Here is a 22,575-nt window from a genome sequence, read left to right on the forward strand (position 1 = left end):
ACCCAGAGTGAAGTCTCACAGCTGACAAGGGTCTCCAAAATTTCCCTCAAGAGACATAGGCCAATGGAAGCTTCTGCCACAACCAGAGAAAATCAATGCCAGATTACAGAGATGTCCGTGAATGAAGATATCTGCTCTTTACCTTTCTTTCTTCTCCTTTTCAACCATCCAGGGGTCAGAGGTAGCCTAGTGAGTGGGAAGATGTGCAGGGAAATCGACCTAAATATTTGTGACCATTTCACCACTTTTTCCCACTGCAGGAGTTGAGTGGGAAACAGAAAAAAGCAGGGGAAAAGTTTAACTTTACACAAAGCTTGGAATTTTAAGTATGATACAGGATGGACATTTGAATTCCTAAAATGAGATAATTGGGGGAGGGTGGAATAAAAATAACTTGAAAACATTTTTTAACATCTGAGAGATCATGGGACTTGTCCAAAATTTTATCCAAGGTGGTGGTGATAAAGAAGCAGTGATGGGAAAGAATAAAGGTATTTTATGACTGTGCCTGAAAGAATTCTGCAAAGAATTCATGCCCCACAAACATGAATGGACATTGAGATATGTTTACATAAACCTAAAAGATTACTTGAGTTGAAGAAATTGAACTTATGAATTAACTGTGCAATGTCTCATAATTATATCAGATATAAGCCACAGCAAAAATAGAGCTCATAAAAGAAACAACCAAAAAGAACGTATGTTTAAAATACTTTTGGTTGTTCCACTGAGAGAAACTCTCTGAGAATCTGAACTATGTACATGGGGGATAATAATTCTAGACCAAGGAAGAAGTACCAAACAAGGCATTTTGACACTGTTATATTTGAAAGTTATAATGAAATCATCTGTAATGAGATATGCTTTTACAGATGAGAAATATGCTTTTGCTGCCCTCAAGTGGTTTCAACTTGCCACTGCAACATCTCTAACCATTTTAAAACTTGAGTATTCCAAGCAAATTCACATAGGTTATTTAACAAAGGAAATCTGAAATGATCACCTTTAATTCTAAATATTTTCTAATAATCAAATAACAAAATGGGCCGAGTAGCTTTATGTAGTTGTGCCCTCTCCACAGGTATGCAAAATTGTCGGGTTTTGTATTTTTTTTAATTTATCCATAACTCCTTTACAAGATCTAAGTCACCTGATCTGTGTTTGGGTAGGGACAGAGTTTGGAGATAACTTCATCTTCCAAGTGAAGCATTGAAAACAGTCTCATTTCAAACACAAACTCAGAGTGTGTTCTTCACCATCTCAGTCCTGTTTGCCGCCTTTCCCTGCCCCCTCAGAAGATGCTCACTGCTCCTTCCCTTGATGCTAGGTCTTTGCAGAACTGGCTGGTCTGCTCACCACAGTGCTGCCTTGGCTTCTTTTTGGCTCCATCTGTTGTCACTGAGCCCTGGAGTTTCAGCCATGCCCGCCCCCACCCCTGCCCCACTGCCCCTGATTCAGAAGTTGCTTTCAGCTTCTGCCCCTGGAGCATTTATGCTTGACCCTGGTAGGACTGTCCCAGCTCTGCTGGTTCTCAGCCGCCTTCTTCATGCCCCCCAAGGGAGCACAGGAAATGTCTCTGTGCTCTCTGATCACAGGAGATCAGAGCCCTCTTTGATCTGGAAACTCCTAGTCCTCAAATTTTAATTGCATCAGAATCTCCTGGAAGATTTGTATGGGAAAGGAACAAACTTTACCCTCAGGATTTTTCTGGATTGCCTAATAATCAAACAGACATGAGGCATATTGGCAGGAGAACAAATCAAATCCAATGCATACATATGTATGGAAACCTGGCACACCTAAGAGAGTCAGACACCCCACATGCAGGAGAGAATCAGAGATTGAAAGGCGGATCCGGTATATAAGACACTCTGCACTAGGATGAAGTAAGGTGGCGGGGGTAGGGGGGTGGGCAGGGGGGTGGGTTTCAAAGGGTCATTGAAGGCTGGTACGAAGAGCAGAGATTTAGTAAATAGAAGTTTGCCCTGCTATATAGATAGGTCAAAAGAGGTTATCTCTAATAACAGCTTATTATGAGTAGGCTTCCTAATTTATATTCTTCTGGGTAGCTGGGGTGGGGAAGCAGAAGTTTCTCTTGAGCCTATGACTAAAGTTGGTTGCCTCTAGCGAAAAGTAATCTGCATACCACTGAGGCACATCTTGGAGTGACTCATTCCAGACCCTCTGCTTGTTAAACGCAGATGTCTAGGCCCACCCCACCCTGAGTTTCCAATCCAGTAGTCTTGGGGTGCTTTCCAAAGAGTTGCATTTCTACCAGGTTCTCAGATGACGCTGATGCTGTTGGTCCCAGGACCACCGTTTACAAACCACTAGCCTAAACCAGTACTTTCCCCAGCTGTTCACATTAAGGTACACTTAAGAAACAAAACAAAACAAAACAAAACAAAACAAAACAAAACAAAAAAAGCACAGTACAATGTATACCTCGCATAGGGGTCAACCTAAGCGGTAGGCCTTTGTTATGGAGAATGCTCTGGGTGTGTTTTGTATTACTTATTCTTCCTCTCCCCCTGTCAGAACCATAGGGATCTTTCTCTGATCTTCATCTTGAGAACCTGGTGGGGATCCTAGAGTATCCTGGGGGGCGACATGTCATGGAGGAGCGCGCGGCGTGGACACTCCTGGATCTGAGTGTTACTGTCCTGAGCTGAGGAGCAAGCAGGGCCCTGAAGCCCGCAGAGCCCATCCCAGGGTTGTCACGGATGGGGGAGTAAACACAAGTGGTCATAAACACTTCTTTGTTTGCCAGGAAAGGGGTCACGGCTCTTGCCTTTAGGGGAGAAAAGGTTCCAAACCCGTTTCCAAAGGCTTTTATTGAGAACCATTCGCACAGGGGTTTACAGCAAAGCTCATCAATCAATGTCAAAAGGCTATGTTTACAGAAAACAGAGAGATCGTGGATAACAATTGGAGGCACGCTAGAGATCTGCCTCAGGTCAGGGTCTATGAATAATGTGAGTTTCCTTCCCAATCTGAGCTGGTTATCATAGCTTTTGAGGGAAGAACAAAGCATGCTTAGAGGAACTTACTTCTAGGCCTGATTATCCTCAGGAACTGTCCAGTTTAGGGCTGAACCTGCCTTTAGTATTGTTTTAAGCCTGAGTCAGGCGGGCAGGGCAGAGCCACCAAGAGACAAGGAGACTTTGTTCCATAGAATGAGGACCCCAGGCCATGTCCAGACCGAGCTGAGGGGTGCGGGCCTTTTTGCCCTTCCGCCATGTCCTCCATGCCCATGTCTGCTACCCATACTGATAAGGGCAAGATGACTTGGGAGGAGCAGCCTAGCCAGAGACCCCTCCCAGGTTAACTGTTAATCATTGCTTATCTGTTCCTGTAGCCCGTTTTCACATCCCTTCCCCCGCCTGGGTAGCACATCAATCTCATCAATCTCCCACCTGAATGCTAATCCCTTCCCCCACCTGGGAAGCCCATCCGTTTCCTGCCCGGAATGCTAGGGCTTATAAACCCCTATCTAACCCCGATTCGGGGCTCAGAATTTGGAGACTGCCTCCTCTGAGCCCGCGCGTGTGAATAAAGGCTTACTCCATTCCCTGAATCGTGTCTTGAGTCTGGCTTTCCGTAACAATACCAGCCAGGTCTGTCTTAGGTCCTCTCTCCTTGTAAGAGAACTTACCTGTCATCAACAAGCGACCATCGCAGGGCCAAGCACGGTGATGTGAGGGACAGGTTTTGTCTCCTCACTGGCCTATTTTCCCCAGGCCTCCTTGATTATTTCCAGACTTGGGGCCCTCTTGCCTGTTGGTGAGGCTACAGTCCCTGAAACCATGCGGGGCGTTTCCCAACACCAGAGGTAAAAACCATGGCAGTATTGGGGCCTAAGACTACTGGCCCCAGGACTTTCTCATTCTCAAGCAGCCCACAATCAGCCTTCAGGAATTTGTTAAAATTACTATTTTGGTGTTCCCAGCAGCTTATGACTCTAGTGACTTCTGCTCCAGTTCAGATGCACAGCTGTGACTCTGGATTCAACTGTGTAGGATTTTTCTATTGCTACTGTAGCAACTTGCCACAGACATGAGGTCTTACAACAACACAAATGTATTTTCTTGCAATTATGCAGGACAGATATTTGAATGGGTCTCACTGGGTTGAAATCACTGAGTCCAACAGGGCTACATTTTTTTCTGGATGCTCTCTGGGAAAGTCTTTTCCTTTGTGTTTTTCTACTTTCTAGGGCCTACCTGATTCCTTGATGGTAGAGCGATTTCTGCATCTTTCAACTATTAACATAGGGCTCAGTAATTTTTACAATGCCACGTCTATGATTCCCTTCTCTTCCCTCTTCCATTTGTAAAGCCCCCTGTGATTACATTGGGTGTAACAGATAATCTCCCTGTTTCAACGTCAGTTGATTAGCAACAATAATTCCATCTGTGACCTTAATTTCCCATGGCAGATCCCAGGGATTAGGATGTCGACTTCATTGGGCAGCCATTGTTTTGCCCACCAGCATCTGTCTCTCAATAATTCAGTGGTGGTTTGCCCTACAACCTCAGTTCTCTGATGAGTCTAAAAATAGTTTCTGATCTGTTTGATCAGTTTTCTCTCATCCCAAGGACAGAAGAGATGACTTCTAACTTCTTTACCTGCCAGAGCTAACATCAGAAATGCTGAGTACTTTTTCATAGTAAATCTAGGGTTCTTAAATAGCAGTAACTGAATCCCTTACATCCTTTGTCTGCAGGATTAGACACAGGAGATTCAAGAGGGAGAATGTGTAAAGAAGTTAATCTCTCCATTATAAACACTTTGCTTTAAATTTAAAGAATTTAGAGCAAGGAACAGAATATAAAAGATGTACATTTCACAGACAGTCTTCACGTATTCTTTTGAAAGTTAGAGGGCAATTGCAGCAGACACAGAGCAGACTATTCCTGAATTATAATTGGGAAGCTATGCCTTGTATCATTTTGGGCACATTTTGCACTTCAACCTAAATGTATATCTTTTTTCAATTAATTAGGTCTGTCTGGAAGTTTTTAAAAACCTGCAGCACATTATTCTGGGGTGATTAAACTATGTGTGCAAGTCTGCATCTCACTTAATCTACCTTCTACCCATTGTCACAAAAGTATCTTTACATGAAACTCTAAAAGCTAAGGGTTTAATATAAATCTGTTAGAATAGAAAGACTTGAAAATTACCCACAAACTGATTTCTTAGACATTGTTGGTGGGAGGTACATGATGGAAAACACAATTGCAAAATGACATACAAGTGTGCTAGGAGATTTAGTATAATCTCATTCCAATATTAAGTAAGTGCATTACCTGTCTTTCCATCATTAATCACTAGGATCCACAACTTGATGATCCTTATGTCAATTCTCACATGAATCTCTGCGACAAATGTTGAAGGGCATTTTCATTTTCTTCTAGTAAAAAGTCTCAAGATAACGTCTTCCCTCTCTTGCCTTTCACAGCATAACCACACAGTTGGCTGAGGCCTTAGGAAATGTAACAAGCTGTAAGGCATCCGGTTCCTTACCAGCCTGTATTTCCCATAGATAGCAGCAGGTGCAAACTGACAGCCACAAATAAAGTTTTGTCTGCAGACACATTTTCTTTGGGCCACATCTGTTTTAAAAATTAATCTCTGACATTTAAAAATCAGAAGATTCAAAATTTAAAATTGGGGGCTCTCCATTTTTTTTATTGGAAACATATTCATATTAGTCAACAGAAGACTGATCTGAAGATAAATTCTCTTCCTGGGGAAGAGCCAAGGAAGGCAGAGTGTGGCATGTCTCTTCAGTTGGCAGAGTCCCTACCACTCTATTGTGTTACATGCAGTCTATGCGTCGATGTCCACTGTAGGCCCTTGAGTTTGAACTCCCTGACACTTTGCTCTGCCACTTCAGTGATTGGCTCAGATCATTAACATTTAGAAATCTCTTTATAGTGAACATGAGGATAGAGTTACATAGGAGGGTCTATCCATAGAAATCCCAATATTTATAAACAGCTGAATCTGTTAATCAGAGTTTATAGTCATTGGTCTGCTCTAAAATTTGCAAACCACAGTTGAAAGGAAGTCTTGTAGACAGATCACATCTGACTCATTTTTGTACTATGATTAATTACACTGTAAAAAGTATTTTTTAAAATCCAGACTGGAGACATTTAAGGAGCCTGTAGTGAGAGCAGCAGAATTAAAAGGTAGGCAGGGTGCTGAGCACTGTGAGTTCTCTTTCTCTCACTCTCTCTCAGAGTATCTGCTTCTTAGTACCTTTCTCTTACAAAAGCTTTTTCACTCACTATTCTTTCAATTAAGTCCCCCTTGCAATTTCAACCCTCACATTTCCACATTGCCACCACCCCAGCTTGTGACCATTATCAGCACCACTGGTTGGTTCTCTGAGAAAGAGCTCTGATTGAAAGAGCTCTAACAAGACAACAGGCAGTTTCTGGATTGGTAGCTTCTGGAGAAGGGCATGTCTCGTCCAGCCAGTCACAACCAGTGATATTGTCAGCATCATCATACTCAGCATCACTCCTCTCTTATCATCACAGCCAATATCATTGCCAACATTTATTGAATGCTTACCATGTTCCAGACCATCTGACACACACTATAGACACAATTGATTTAATCATGATAACAACTTGGGAGACAGACACTGGTTTGACCGTGCTTTATGGAAGAGGCCAGTGAGCATGGTTAAGCATGCTCAACGATGACTTGAAGGAGAAGCTTCCCTTTTAATTAGTTGATGGTGAGACAGGCAGTAACAGGCATGTATAAAACAAACTATTTTCCCTATGGGCTTGCAAAATTGGAGATTCACAGAGAATTACGGGGAATCCCTTCATTGAGAAACTACTAAAACTGGTTTGCAATGTGCTTTGCTTAGAGAATTTGTGCATTTCTCTAAATATTTTAAAGGCTGGTACAGTCAGCATTTGGGCCAGAACAAACCCAGGGTGAGATTTTAAGGTCACAGAGCTCTTTCTCTCGCATGCTCCCAGCTCTGTGTCCCTCAGTCCTATGGAACCCCTTTCTCTCTACTCTCTTCTCTCATCACTCTCTGCTGCCACCAGCTTCTCACAGGTGGAGCTGTGAGTTCCCTCCTCTGAAGACTTATTCTCACCTTTGGATTTAGACAACATTGTGAAGATGGGACTTCACAAAGTTGGGCAGTAGTCACGCTGGGGACATACCTGAGAACAAAAGTAAGCTGCTTAATTTGAAACACCTGGATAGTCATAACTGTTGTGCAGACTGGGTGTCTAAAGGGCCTGTGGTAGGTTCCAGGAATAAAGATAGGACCTCGAGGACCAACTGCCACATATAAGTCAAAGGGCATCATGAAGGGTGGTGCAGACACATCTGGGTGGTCTAAGAGGGAGGAACTAAATACTAGGCTGCAAGTAAGAAGCCAGAAAGAGCTTCGGAGAAAAAGAATGTGGAGGGGCACATTTTGCCAAGGGGATGTTGTGTCAACTATCTTATAACCACACTCCTTTGAAGCTGTTGGGATTCCATTTGTACACACCACAGTCACACTTCTCGAGGACAGCTGCATGCTCATGGGACTACTGGCACTCACATGCCCCCAATTTTCTGCCACTAGGTAGTCTCAATGAGCCTCTGTTCCCTGCCTTCTCTCTTCCTTCCCTTCCTTTCCCTTCCCCTTCCTTCCTTCTTCCTTTCTTTCTTCCTTCCTTCCTTTCCTTCCATCCTTCCTCCCCTCCTTCCTTCCTCCCCTCCTTCCTTTCTTCCTTCCTTCCTTTTTTTCTTTTTCTTTCCTTCTTCCTTTCTCTTTCTCTCTCCCCTCATTCCCTCCCTCCCTCCTTTGCTCCCTCCCTCCCTCCCTCCCTCCCTCTCTCTCTCTCTTTCTTTCTTTCTTTCTTTCTTTCTTTCTTTCTTTCTTTCTTTCTTTCTTTCTTTCTTTCTTTCTTTCTATAACAAATATTTATTGAGTCATTACCATGTACCAGGCAATTATCAGCTGTTGGGGACTTAGTGGTGAATAAGACAGTAATATTCTTGACCCCCTAGGAGTTCACAGACAGGAGCTAAATATAGGCAATAAACAAAAGCCCACTGAAATTTCTGTTGCCAACATTTACCTGATGTATTCTTTGGACATCAAGTCAGGCCTGACCAAGCATTCCCCATTAAAACGTAAGTTACCATCTCTGTAAACCTACTGGGTAAGCATCAAGCTAGCTCACACCTTTTTTCTAAATACCTGCTTTCTCCATGGTCCTTTGTGGATTTATGCTTCCTGACAAACTTCTGAGCTATTTTTATACTTAGTGTCTTAATGTTCTTTACTTCCTATCCTAATCAGCCTCCAGAAAATAATGTCAGTCATGTCAGACAAATTTATATTAAGTCAGCCTTAATATAAATTTGAATCATGGTACCCTTTCTCCTGGAGACATGGTCATTTTAATTTTTAGTTTAAAATGTTGAGCAAAATTGGGTTTTCCCTCTAACAAAAAAATTGAAAAGTCAGTACCTAAATGATGTCCATACTAGGGAGAAAGCCTGCCCAAATATGCACCTCCTTCCTTACACGTAAGACTGGCTTTCGTGCAAGGTTTCCTCTGGTTTTAATTAGAAGCCAAGGGTACCTAACACCTTCTAAAAACGCTCAAGGCTAATGCAGAACTCAACTGCCTGCTCCTGATACTCCCAAGCTTCCTTTTCCTAATTCCAGCCATTTGCCAGCAGTTTTCTATTAGAACAGTGTCAGTTTCCAAAAAAGGGAAGACTCGTGTGGCAGCACGGCAGGCCTCTTACGGAGGAGACAGACAGCTGGAAGTCCGTGAGCCATTCCCCTGAGGGGAGAAGGGTCCAAAATAAACTTCAGTGCATAGCTGAAGAGAGCCCGTCTGTCATGCTTCACATTGGAGTTAGGGCAGAGCGCACCGAACCTTTTAAGACCCCATTGACTGGCTGCTGCGGAGGGCAAGCTCATTGTGTGGAAAGAGAATCTCCCGCGGTCGCATTTATTGAGTGTGTCCCTATTCTTAGCACATTTATATTTTATACTCTGTGTAGGGTGGAGACAAGACCTTGCTCTCTTAATGATTAAGGGAGTGTTTCTTAGGTGTTTCAGTCAGACTGAAAGTGCTCAGCTATGTACCAATGGCAACTCAGTCTCTAAAAATAAACTTCGTGTCTGTTACTTACAATGCTGGCTTCATCAAGAGTCTATTTTACAGGGTTTTTCCATGACCAGAAAAAAAGAGGTGTGGTTCTTACTGCAAACATTTTGGAAATCTATTTGACGATTTTGTAGGACCCAGAAAGCGCCCAAGGATTACTCATGTATTACCGACTTCGGAGTAACTGAAAAGATCGCAGTGATTGTTTTTTAACTCCCTACAGATGTTGGAAAATTACAAGTCTAGTGCTTTGTAAAAATATCACTCTACCTATGCCTGGCTCCTTTATTTTAATGAATGGAATTCTTTAAAGACTTGAGATCGTGCATGTTTGGTTTCTCTAGGCAATTATTAAGTTTAAATGATTGTGCAAAACTCCAGAAAATTGAAACCGAGCTGCTATATTTCATGAGCGTCTATCAAAAGGAAACTAGGTGGGGTTTTTTTTCCTTTCTCTACTTTTATTGCCCCTTTTGTTCTCCTTATATTTTATTGAAGGGTGGATAATGATGTTTATTTGGGGGAGGTGGATAGAAGAGAACAGGGCAAACTTTCGCTTATTTCAATATTTTCTTGGAAGATCAGATTCTGTGAAGCAAGACGTACTACAAGTGAAACAGCCTACATTCCTCGGGTTGCCTTTGTCACATTTTATGCATGGCAAAAAGACACCCAGAAAGATAAACTTATTCACAAAAGTGACAAACCAATTTGGAAAAGAGCAAGGACTAGGGTGTATGTTCTCCAGCCTTCTGCCACTGCTCCTGCTACTTAGAAAGAACAGTCACGGAAGAGAGACTTTTATAACAAAAATGTAGCCAATTTCTTTCCATCTTTACATGATACATATGATTTATTAGCAGAGCCTTTGGAAAGATTACATAAAGGAAGAAGAACCGAACCTACTATCTGAAAACAAGGGGAGGAAAAATCCACATATTACTTGTAATATTTTGCTGATTGTATGGGGAAAATTGTAGAGGGGCTAGAATAGATATGCAGGACTTATTGGCAGTTGAGGAATTAAGCTGGCACCCTGCTGGTAAACTCTGAGCCAAAGTAAGTGTCTCCATTGGATATTCCCAGACCCAAAAAGCAAAACTTACTTTCTCTATTTACGTCATATAACTATCACAGTTCCTCATTGAAAGTGATTAGAAGTAACTCTGGATGAGTTAAATCCAAAAGGAATTTTTCCAGAAGGTTATTGGATACTCACAGAATTTTCAGAAATGCTAAGATGTTAGGCTAAGAAAACAAGCAAGAAGCAAAAAAGACTGAAGACCAGGAACACAGCTAAAATTGTGCCTCAGGAAGCATTGGGATGGACATTATGGCCACAGCTGCAAAATGCCAGAAGTTGCCCTGCCAATCTTGGACATTGCCTGCCACCAGCACGTTTGCCCATGCTGACTCTGGAACCCTTGTCTCTGCTATATGAGCCAGGACAAACGTCTCCTTCATCCCTGCATCTCTGCACCACTCACTCCAGACTGGACTTAGTGGCTGCAAGTGTCTGACCAGTAACATGAACATTAAATACCTTACCGGAGCTGCTGCAAAAGCTGTTCAAAAGCAAGCACCTGCCATTTCTTACTTTTCTGGAGGTCGAGAGTAATGGGTAATTCCTTACAACACTCCTGGTTTAAGAAGGAATGGAGTGCCCTTGTCAGGCAGCCAACATCACTGATGATACCAGCTTGACAGATATCCAGAGCCAATCATGTCTGTATCATTCTTTTAGAAGGGAAAAAATGGCTGTGATTCAACAAAGTCTACAAAACAAATAGTTAAAATGATAAAGAAGAGAAGGTGCTGCATAACCCCATGAATGTAAACAGTCTTCCCCTACAAAATCTAAGCCAAGCTTACCACTACCTAATTGAATTAGTTTGGCTAGGTCCCTTTATATCTTCGATAGTGTCTCATCATCTTACATTAAGGAAGTTGGACAAAGTGATCTTAATGTCCTTTCTTGTTGTAATAGTCTCTCACTCAAACATGACAGTATCAAAAGAGAGTGGATAGCTTAGTCTTGGGGCCTGGTAAACCAGATCTCAACTGGAAGAAGCAATCATGAGGTTGATGGAAGGTTTATGGAGACAAACAATAAAATCCAAGCTTAAATGTTTTTAAAAAAATATATCCCTCATGCTCCACTTCAAAAAAGGAAATGATTTTTAAAATCCTTCTCAAGGGAAAGCCCTGGCTGATGTGGTTCAATGGGTTGATCGCTGGCCTGCTGACCAAAGGGTTACTGGTTCGATCCCCAGTCAGGGCACATGCCTGGGTTGCAGGCCAGGACCCCAGTAGGGGTCATGCGAGAGGCAACCACACACTGATTTCTCTTCCTCTCTTTCTGCCTCCTGTCCCTTTTCTCTAAAATAAATAAGTAGAATCTTTAATTTTTTTTTCTCAAGGGATAAAATATTTCTATCACTAGCTAGGAAGCAGATAATCATATTCTAGAAGTCAATTGGAGAAGCCAATCTCGATTTGTTGGGGAGGATTTGTTGGTAAGGATTTTTTTGGTAAAGTGAATGCAAGATCACTTAAACCAGGACTATATCTGTTTCTGCACCATCAATATCATCACTACTGTCATTTTTATTGACATCTTTAGCATCATCAGAAGGTTTTGATTTCTAATGCTAACTGGCTAGCAACTTCCTATAACACGAAGCTATTTTTATTATCCCAAGATGCTCTGAAGATGAGACAAAATAAAAATTTCTTGAAAAAAGGATTAAATATTCAGAAGTTACTTTCAGAGAAATTAATAATATATTACACAGTGCCTGGTTATGACAGTAATATTGAAGAGGGTCTTTTTATCTTTCTCATACCTGATTTCTAGTCATCTTCCATTGTTTACTATAGAAGTCCTATGACTTGCAGGAGAACCTAGGTCTGGTAATTGCGTGTATCTATATTTTCATAGAAAGAACATGATAGGGAAGACAAGATTTTGATTTTATCTCTCCTCCAAATCCTGAAATTCTGAGTAGAATTTGCTTCAAAACACAACTTATTGTGGGTCCTACAAAGCAAGGGAAAAAAAAAAAAAGAGGGAAGGAAGCCAGGCTTCATAGTGGGCAAAACAAAGGGAGGGAAAAAAAGATAGCCTTTAATGACAATCCTTTCTACTCAGTCCTTTTGATAAGTAGCCTACCTGGAAGTCACTGAGGAATCTTTCATTATTAGGAGAATAACTTTCACATCTCTGTAGTATCTTTGGAGTTGACTTCTGGACAATGATGTATTTTATAAACAATCTTTGGACAGTATTCTACTTTTAATTTTCTGAGAAAAACTCTGAATCGTACTATCAAAGCATATTTCACTATGACTCTATTTTCTCCAAATGTAAAATTTACAAATTGGAGCAAACAGTCAACATACACAAGATCTCATGTGCCCAAGATCATGCATTAGTATGTTCATTATCAATTTCATAAGACTGCCTATATAAATCAACTTCATAGAAGAAAATCTTGGAATATGGCAGCACAAATTAGAAAATGTTTGCAGAAAATGATTTATAGCATTAAAACATTTGAAAAGATTATACTTGAAGTATAAACATTCTATGGACCACATTATACTCCCTTTTAGACCTTCTCTTGCTAAATATTCTTAAAGGAAGACAGCAAGAAAGAAGTGTGAATGGTCTGTACATCTATGCGAATTGTGAGGCATAAAAGCTAAATAGTTTCAAATAAATTATTACACTTTCTAAATCTTCAGCCCTAGGTTAAGGGAAATAAGAACGCTAAAGGAATTGTTTAAACTTCACTTTATAGTCCAACATTTTAATTTAAAATAATGTATTAAATATTTCAAATCTAAGTAGCAAAGTATTTGGCAATCTAAACTCTAGGCAACCAAAATTTGATTCTAGTATTTCAAAATCTGTCAAATGTAAGTAAAAGCTGTAGTTTCTCTTCCTATATTTTTTTTCTATTCATCTTTGGCATTTAGAGTAGATTCATTAATTATTGGGTGTGGATGTCTGTGGCTTGAGCTTTTCTCCTGAGAAATCAATATTTATTTAATGATTTTTTTTAAAGACAAAATTGTCATCTGTTTTTTTCAGGTTGGTCCTGGTACTTTCCAGTTGTAAAATAAAATCATCTGAGATTCAGGAAGTTCACATGGGTTAAGATTACACAGAGAATTTTTACTTATTTATTTATTTATAACTGAAATTCATACTGGTCAGAGCCTCTAATCATTCTTTTCTCCTAAACATAGGGCTGTTTTATTTTGGAGAGTGACCACTACTGAATTTATGAGTTATTCCAAGGCAAGTCTTAGTATAAGTTTTATTCCTATTAAAACTTAAGGAGGTACCATTAGTTCCCCAATCCCCACTCCACACAATATTATATATTCTAAGTCAGAATTAAGAAGATGAATGAATTTTGCAGTGACAAAATGCATCCTTTGGTCTTTGCAAAATCAAGCTAGTTCATCCTGAGCCAAGATGAAGAATATATTATTTTTCTGATATATTAAGCCAGCTTTTTTCAATTATATTAAAAATACCCTTTAATTAGAAAAACATAAAATTCAACTTTAAAACATTTTGTTTTAAACAGCCAATTCATCTTTAGAAAAGCCCAAGAGAACATAAATAAGGATTATCATCCTTCATTTTTCAGAAGAAAGTGATAATAATCATTCACTGACCCATTATCCATACAAAACAAAGCCCTGGAGAAAAGGTTAGAAGTTAGATAATCTTGGCATCTGGAGTAAGTTTAAGAAAATAGGAAAACCACGTTAAAACAAAAAGAAAGAAAAATCTTTTAAAATCTAAAAACAGACCAGATGTTGACTGCTGGATGTCAAGGGCAACAAGAGAAAACAACACATGTGGATTCAATGTTCTTTCCACAGACAGAATCTCAGAAAAACATATTCTCTGAGAGATCTAAGCAATTATGTTTGACTGTTAACCACTGTCTAGCACACCCTACCACATTTCTATGCCTGGAAAAATAAGAGGGATGAAGCTGAATAAGCCTAGAGTTGGGTCCAAATTTCACAGAGAAAGGTCAGAAAATAAGCAATGATTAAAATACAATAAATAAAAACTCACATTGCATAGATATAACTCAGCACATTTTCATTTACCTGGAGAGAACCCAACTAGATATTTCATGACCAATAGATGATTTTGGGGGATAAAAATGAGAAAAATGAGTCTCATGTTTATGTATGCAATTTGCAGAGAATCATCCAGCTAGAAGGTTGAAAAAAGTTTAATATTGTCTGTGTGGTTTTTCAGTCTCCACAAACCTGTTCACACTTAGATGATCCCTACTTTAATTAGTGTAATTCCCAGCTAAACATATTATAAAACCTACCCAGGAGACATACAAGGAAAACCCAGAATGGGTTTCTGAACCTAAGATTCTTTATTAGAATTTTTATTTGTTTCTTCATATCTGTATGAAGCTGAAATTAAATTCTCTGGTCTTTTTTTTTCCTAACACTTTTCCAATAACTGATAGGTTATGGGCTGTGATATCAGCTAATAAACAAGATAGAAACGCAGAGCCCCTTCTTAGGGGGATTTCACAGTCTAGTGCAGGAAGACAGAAAGGTAATTGGCTATGATAATACAGTATAGGTAAGTGCTGAGAGATAGGAATGCATTGGAAACCCCAAGAACATAAATATGTGCATTAACACAGCCTGGTGGGCAGGGTATGGCCCGCAGAAGTCTTCTTCAAAGAGGAGACCATTTTGTGGAATCTTGAAAACTGATGCAAATAATCCAAGCAAAGAAGTGAGGAAAAAAGAATTCTGAGCAGAATGAATGTCATTCACAAGAGCATGGACACCTGAGAGCACGTGGGAACTATGAGTTCTTGCAAGAGAAGAGTAGCTGGGTTCACTGGTGAATCTCCAGTGCCCAGAAAGGTACCAGGCTCAAAGTTGGTACAAGGCCATAAATGATTGCATACAACCCAATTACTTAATCACACTATTTTTGGCTATTAAATGAAAGGCAGAAATGGAATCAGGAGACTTTTGTGTTAGCCCAGGTAAGGACAAGAGTAGTGGCAGGAAAGATGGATGAATGTGGGGAAATTTGAGGCATATTTTAGTAGAGTCAAACTTGGTATTTAGAAAAAATGAAGAGATCATGAAGGACTACTTCATGGCTGAAGACATTTGGGAGTTGTGTTCTCTTAAAATCTAACAGTAGAGAGATCCAACTATGCAGTAGTGGAGATATCCAAGTATGCAGTAGATATAGAACACTAATAGATAAGCAAAGTAGGAGCTTAACTGATACCAGTGTTTCTTCTAACCTTACTCTAGTACAAATTAATATTTTGCTTACTCATTCTATCAGTTATACATTTTCTTATTTTTAAAGGCCATAATTGTATTACTTAGTATGGGGTTTGTAGATGACTTTTACTTTCTTCTTTATGTGTTTTGATTGAACATTTCACAATGATCACATAATTACAGAGAGGTTACAATTTCAGTAATGGATGTTATCTCTGAAACCCTTGAACAACAAGTACCTGTTAAATTCAAGACTCAATCCAACAGAGCAGAGTTATTATTTCTTTTTAATACCCACAGTGGTGCCACCATCAGTACAAACACAATTAACAAATTCGATAGCATTTTTAAAATATTATTGAGGGGTACACAGATTAACATTACTTTAAAATTGATGAATAAATACAATTTTAAATTATTTTGTGGTAATGAAAATGTAAACAAATAAAAGGCACATAAATGGCAACCACATCATACTATGTCAGGAAAAAATCTATTCACTTTTTGAACCATTTATGTTTGAGGAAAAAATAAAGAATTTTTGATTTAGGACTTTTATTTGCATGACTTGTGTTCTTTTCAAAGAAGGAATCCTTATGCTGGCACCTTAGCCAGCTATTGACTAATATCAATTGTAGATGTGTACTAGAGAGAAAAATAAAGCCCAAGATCTGCTTGGCAAGTCAAAACTCAAATAAATAATAAATGTTACAGATATTCATCTAAATTTCTAGATATTGAACAGCACATGAATGATGAGTACTTTGTACAATTTTCTTTAAACAAAAATGGAATTTAAGGGTTTGAGTTTTTAGTTCTTCTAATTATTTCTGCAGTGTCCATCTCACCAGTCTCTGAAAAGCCAAAGAAAATTATTGCACCTATAACTAAAAAATTCCTGGGTCATCTCTGTGGCCTCATGCAGGCCAACAGTACTTTATGTGTCCAAGAAAAAAAAGAGACAACCTTGAGGCATCTCCTCTTTATCATCTGAGTCATGTATATTTGTGTAGAATGGAGATTGTAAGAGATGGTTTGAACATTTTGACCAAGCTGCATCAGAGATAATTGAAGAAATTTTTAAAATGCTAAATGAAACAAGAGGCAAAGACATCTAGAGGGCAGAACTCTTGGACTGACCACCACTCTTCCCTGACACACCACACATCATCTATGCTCATATTTCTTTTATTAGAACAGAGAAATATTTTTTCTCATCCTAGTTTACAATCATTGAAGTCTTCTTTGACTTGTTCCACTGGAAAGAAGCTTCTAGGATCTTCTGATAAACAAAGAGCCCTTATTTTCTTTGATCTTCCAATAGAATGTTACTGATTTGGGGAGTATTTGGACGGAATACATACTCTATTCCTTCAAGTAGCCTATGGTTGATTTCAAGACAGAAACCCTGGACTAAAATCCTTCCATGAAGAGTTATCCCCCTCCACACCCACATCCTTAATAAAATGTGGGAAGTGGGAGTCAGAAAACTTTTTTTGAGATAGTTTATGGAATGCAGCATAAGTACACATAAACCTAGACAGACATACAAATATATACTTGTTTACCAAGGTTGAAATCCTGAGCCTTCTGAAGTTCGCCATTCATGAGAAGGTACTTCATTATTCATAGGCTGGTTACAAAATATGTACTTATTTTCCAGGAACTGTAAGTAGAAAAAAAGACATGCCCCTGGTATTAAATAAAACCCTATCTGTGTAGAAGACATTTGTGCCTTCAAAAATACAACTTCTGTTCAGTGCCAAAGCCGGTTAAAGGCTGGCTTACAAGCTACATGAGTGCTTTCTTCTTATATCATGCTTATCTGTCCAGAAGTATAAGCTCTATTATTTTTTCATCATTTGGAAATTATATGTATTTTAATCTATTTCTTTTAATATGGGATTTTACTTTCCTATTTATCTTACTAAATTTATCAAGTTATAAAATTTCAATATAATGTAGGAAATGTACACAAAAAAAGGATTATGTAAGAGTTCTTTGATGCTTCACTCCTGTTTACAATCAGTGGCTTATATGAAGAATAAGTACTTATAAATACTCATATTTGGCTTTTCTTGGAAATCTTTGTCATCATCCATGCTACAATGTGATTTTTAGTTTAAGAGAATAAGGTCCATTAAAGCAGTCTAGACGATGAAAACATGGGATTTCTGTACGCAGAGATATTTTTCAGCTTCACAAATGCCATACAATTCTTTAAACCTCCAAACTCCTTAACTTTCCTGCTATAAAATGTAAAATAAAATTTAAAAATTCATGAATTGGACGCTTAATTGTATGAAAAACTGCTTCTACAAGGAAGTAAAGAAGGAATATTAGTGTGTATTTTTTTACCATTCCTTAACTTATCTACTGAAGTATTACTAACAATGGAATTTGAAGACAGTTTTTCTCAATGTATTGTTTAAACCAACTCAACATAGCACACAGTCTTATCACAAATATAAGAAATATAAGTTGTTAATAAGATACCATGTTGTAAGATAGACTCCAAATACTCATTATACATTTCAAGATATATCAATCTATAGTTTCAAGATATCAGATTTGCTTTAAATCAAAAGAAAACTTAGCTTAAGTCCAGTATTCTTACTTAGATGTAGCTATAGGAAACTAGTATGAGAGAGCTAACAGGATGTTTGCTGCAAATAAGAATAAACAGCTACAAATAAAGGAGTAATCAGTGTTCAATAGAAGGCAAGAACTTTTAGATGTTCTTCCCCTCACATCTAAACTCCAAAACTGAAGACCAAAATCCATGAGATACTATTAATTTCAGAATTATGATTACCATAGTCTACTTGTTTAAAGGAAGATGTCAAAGATATTTTCTGTTACTGCTGGGATAATAACCATGTTTGAAGTCCATTGACCTCTTGGGGATTTCTGCGAGGTGCTTAGCTAGCAGTCTACCCACAGAATTCCCCAGTGGGCCAGGAAGGGTCTCAAGTAAGATATTTAAAAGTTGGCTCAAGTCACACTGCAATACACAACATAGACAATATGATTTTAAAGAAATAGCATTTGAAAGCATTTCAGATATTGATAACTAGGCATGATTGATTCATATTTAGGATGAGCACTTAGATTTATATTTTTAATCGGAATGTTGTTTTTCAAGAAATCAATGTAAAATACCTCACAATTTCAAATGATACTTTAATGTACATTTTGTCTTGATTATATATATATACATGGTATATCAGATATGTTTTAGTGACACTAATGTATAGCTTGAATAACACAGGGTTAAATCATAAGGAAATTTTGTATGTCACTGACCAATGAGTCTAAAAATTGGTTCAGCACCCCAATGGTATGATCAAAAGTTTCTGACTGTCATAATATTTTTGCTTGACCACTTTTCTGTTACCTTTTCCCGTTCATGTTCATTATTCCACGGTCCCAAATGGGCTGCTCCACTAATCATATTTAGAAGCAATACAGAACAATGAGGGAAAGACATTGATCACCTCTGCTCTTATACATATCTCTTTTTTCTTCTGTTTTTTTCTTTTTTGCTACTTTATTTTTTAAAGACTTATTTTTAGAGCAGTTTTAAGTTAATAACAAAATGAGATTTCCCTGCTGCTCCAGTACACACCTAGCCTTCCCCATTATCAGCATTGTTCAACAGAGTGGTACATTTGTTATAATTGATTATCCTACCGACATTGACATAGGACAGTCATCCACAGTTCATAATTCATCTTAAGGTTCACTCTTGGTGCTGTCCAAGCTATGAATTTAGACAAATGTATAATGACATATATTCATTATTATAATATCATAATGGTGTTTTTACCACCCTAAAACCCCTCATGCTAGACCCATTCATCCCTTCCCCTCCCCCATCCCTAGTAACCACTGATCTTTTGTATTGTCTCCAAAGTTTTGCCTATTCCATGTTATATAGTTAGAATCACGTGGTATATACCTGTTTTAGATTGGCTTCTTTCACTTAATAATGTGCATTTAAGGATCCTCCATGTCTTTTGATAGCTTTATAGATCATTTCTTCTGGGCACTTAATAACATTCCATTGTCTGATGTACCATAGTTTAGCCATTCACCTTCTGAAGGACGTCTGAGTTGCTTCCAAGTTTTGGCAATTATGAATAAAACTGCTATAGAGATCTGTGTGCAGGTGTTTATGTAGATTTATGTTTTCAGCTTTTTTGAGTAAATACCAAGGAGTATTTCCTGTATTGTATGGTAAGAGCATGTTTAGCTCTATAAGACACCACCAAACAGTTTCAAAGTGACTATGTCATTTTGTACTCCAACCAGCAATGTATGAGTGTCCCTGTTGCTCCATGTCTTCACCAGTACTTGGTGTTGTCAGTGTTCCATAATTTGGCCATTCTAATAGATGTATAGCGGTATCTCATTGTTTTAATTTTCATTTTCCTGATGGCATATCAGGTGGAGCACCTTTTCATATGCACATTTGCCATCTGTATATCTTTTTTGATGAGATGTCTACTAAGGTCTTTGACCACTTTTTAATTAGGTATTTATTTTTGTTGTTGTTGTTAAGAGTACTTTATGTATTTTGGATACAATTCTTCATCAGAAATCCTTTTGCAAATATGTTCTCCTAATCTGTGGCTTGTCTTCTCATTCTCATGCCATTATTTTTTGCAGAGCAGAAATTTTTAATTTCATGAAGTTCAGCTTATCTATTAGTTTTTTTATGGACCGAGCTTTTGGTGTTGTATCTAAAAAGGCATCACCATAACTAAGGTCATTGTCGTTTTCTCCTATGTTATTGTCTGGGATTTATAGTTTTGTGTTTTGTATTGGGTCTGTGATCCATTTTGAGTTAACTTTTGTGTAAGGTCTGTGTCCTGATTCATGTTTTGTATGTGGATGTCAAGTTGTTCCAGTGTCATTTGTTGGTGAAATTCATTCTGCCCCATTGTATTGCCTTTGTTTTGCTCTTTTGTCAAAGACCAGTTAACTGTATTTATGGGGGGATATATTTCTGGACTCTTATTCTGTTCCATTAATCTATTTGTCTGTTCTTTCATCAATACCACATTCTTTTGGTTACTGTTTTTAAGTAAGTCTTGAACCTGGATAGTGACAGCTTTCAACTCTATTATTCTCCTTCAATATTAGCTGTTCTGAGTCTTTTGCCTCTCCATACTTAGCTCTGTAACAAACAAACAAAAAAAAAGGCAGACTTTTCCAGAAATGCTCAGAAAACTCCCTCTTAAACTTCATTGGCAGGACTATATCACATGGTCAGTGTTAATAGTAAGAAAGGTTGAGAAATACCCATCTGGCTCTTTCAGATTTTATATAGGAAAGGGAGGAAATAGCAATAGTTTTAATGGTTATAGGATAAGCCAACCAACAGGGTCTGCTAAATTAGAAAAAAAGTAAATTCCAATAGCATGATAATAGGGGTTTGCTATATTAACAGAGGAATAAAATCCACCTTTCCTATACATGTAGGAAGAGTTACGATGAGTTACTGCTAATCTTGCTCTCGCTCCTTTGATCCCAAATTGTATGCTGTATTACACTGCTACGTTTAAGCCAGTAACCCTTATACTACTCTTTTACTAAATACAACATTTTTAACACAGCATTTATACTCATAGTAAATGATGCCTTAAAAATCAGTGTTTTATACTAAGCAGCAAGGTGAATGAGCAAAATACAAATACATAAACAAAGGATACATTTCACAAATATAATATTGAGTGAGAAAAGACACAAGTGATTAAATGCCATGTGATCCTGCTTACATAAAATTCAAAGACAGGCAAAGTTATCTATGGTATTTAAAGTCAAATAGTGGCTTCCTCTGGGGACAGGATGTTGTCTGGAAGGAGGTATGAGGGAGACTTCTGGGATACAGTAATATACTGTTTCTGAATGTAAGTCCTGGTTGCACAAGTATATTTGTTTTTTGAATATTTATTAATCTATACATCAGTAATATATGTGCCTATGTATAATTTGCTAAAACACAAAAATGTAATAATGATTTCATCTAATTTGAATTTTCATGGCTTAGAATTTTCTAAAGCAAGTTTTGGAGATTTAATATTTTGGTTTTTCAGGGACATACTTTCATGTATTACCTGTGTCAAAACAAAGCTGCATTTCTTTCAGAATCAGGCTGATTTCATCTCAATCACTCATTGTCCAAGGTGAGTAATTTGGGAGAAAGATGCATAAATAAATAAACATACACTTATGCATTCACATAGGTAAGGGTGTCTGTGTATGAATTGTTAAAGTTCTATCCTAAATCGTTTCATTCCCAGAGGATATTTATATTAAACTTTATCCAATTTAAGGTGGATGTTTTAAACTCTAGCTCCAAGAAATCAGCAAGCATATTTTCTATATAAATTTTATACAGTATTTGTATCCTCCATTGACGGTATGGTGGTTTCTGCCAAATTGAATCAAATGCATAGAGCATATCTTTCCAGGGAACACTGTCGCTATTGTATTACTCAGTGAAAACACTGCTACTTACATTCTCACTGCAAAATAGTCTTAAAATATATTTATGACTTAAACAGAAAGGGAGTTGAGCTCACTAGGCCTAGTCAGTGTCAAAGTGAAAGTCCATTTTCTACCATGTTATGCAAAGTAGTGATTCATTTAAATCTTAAGATAAATGTTTCTACTTATAAGTAGATATAAACTATTAAGGAAAATGTTTTAAAAAATGTATCAAGAGAAGCAAATCAAAAGACCCTGTTGGGTCTATAATCTGCAAATAAATGTGAATTTTGCCTATTTAATCCATGGAGGAAAGCTTAAAGATACATTCCCAGTTTTAAAAGATAGAACAAAGTCTTAGAAATATGGGAAAGAAAAATTGCTGAGATGGGGAACCAGAGTGGATTAGAGTCTTCTGTAAAAGACAATGTGGTAGAAAAGTGGGTTAATAATTGGTTCCTATGAACTTTCTCCACTTGCCCACTGAAACACATGTTCTAATCAACTGGACAGGAATTTCCTTCTTCTCACCATAGCATCAAATACATCTTTGACCTATGCCAATCTGCTCAAAAAGGGCAGTAATTCTCCAGTAATCTGTATTCAAAAA

The 22,575-nt window shown here is 38.0% G+C and overlaps 1 protein-coding gene across 1 annotated transcript in view; it reads left to right on the plus strand.

The window, feature by feature from the left end:
• The first annotated feature begins 1,419 nt into the window (after positions 1-1,419).
• The window catches only part of LOC129074013 (threonine--tRNA ligase 1, cytoplasmic-like), a 38,279-nt gene continuing 17,123 nt past the window's right edge, over positions 1,420-22,575 (plus strand). Inside the window, 3 exon segments of the mRNA XM_054577712.1 lie at positions 1,420-1,504; positions 8,044-8,169; positions 8,711-8,818. Coding sequence (XP_054433687.1) covers positions 1,420-1,504; positions 8,044-8,169; positions 8,711-8,818 — 319 coding nt within the window.

This window comes from Pteronotus mesoamericanus, unplaced genomic scaffold, assembly GCF_021234165.1.
Source record: "Pteronotus mesoamericanus isolate MK-2021 breed Mesoamerican mustached bat unplaced genomic scaffold, CSHL_Meso_final contig_116, whole genome shotgun sequence".
Taxonomy (NCBI): domain Eukaryota; kingdom Metazoa; phylum Chordata; class Mammalia; order Chiroptera; family Mormoopidae; genus Pteronotus; species Pteronotus mesoamericanus.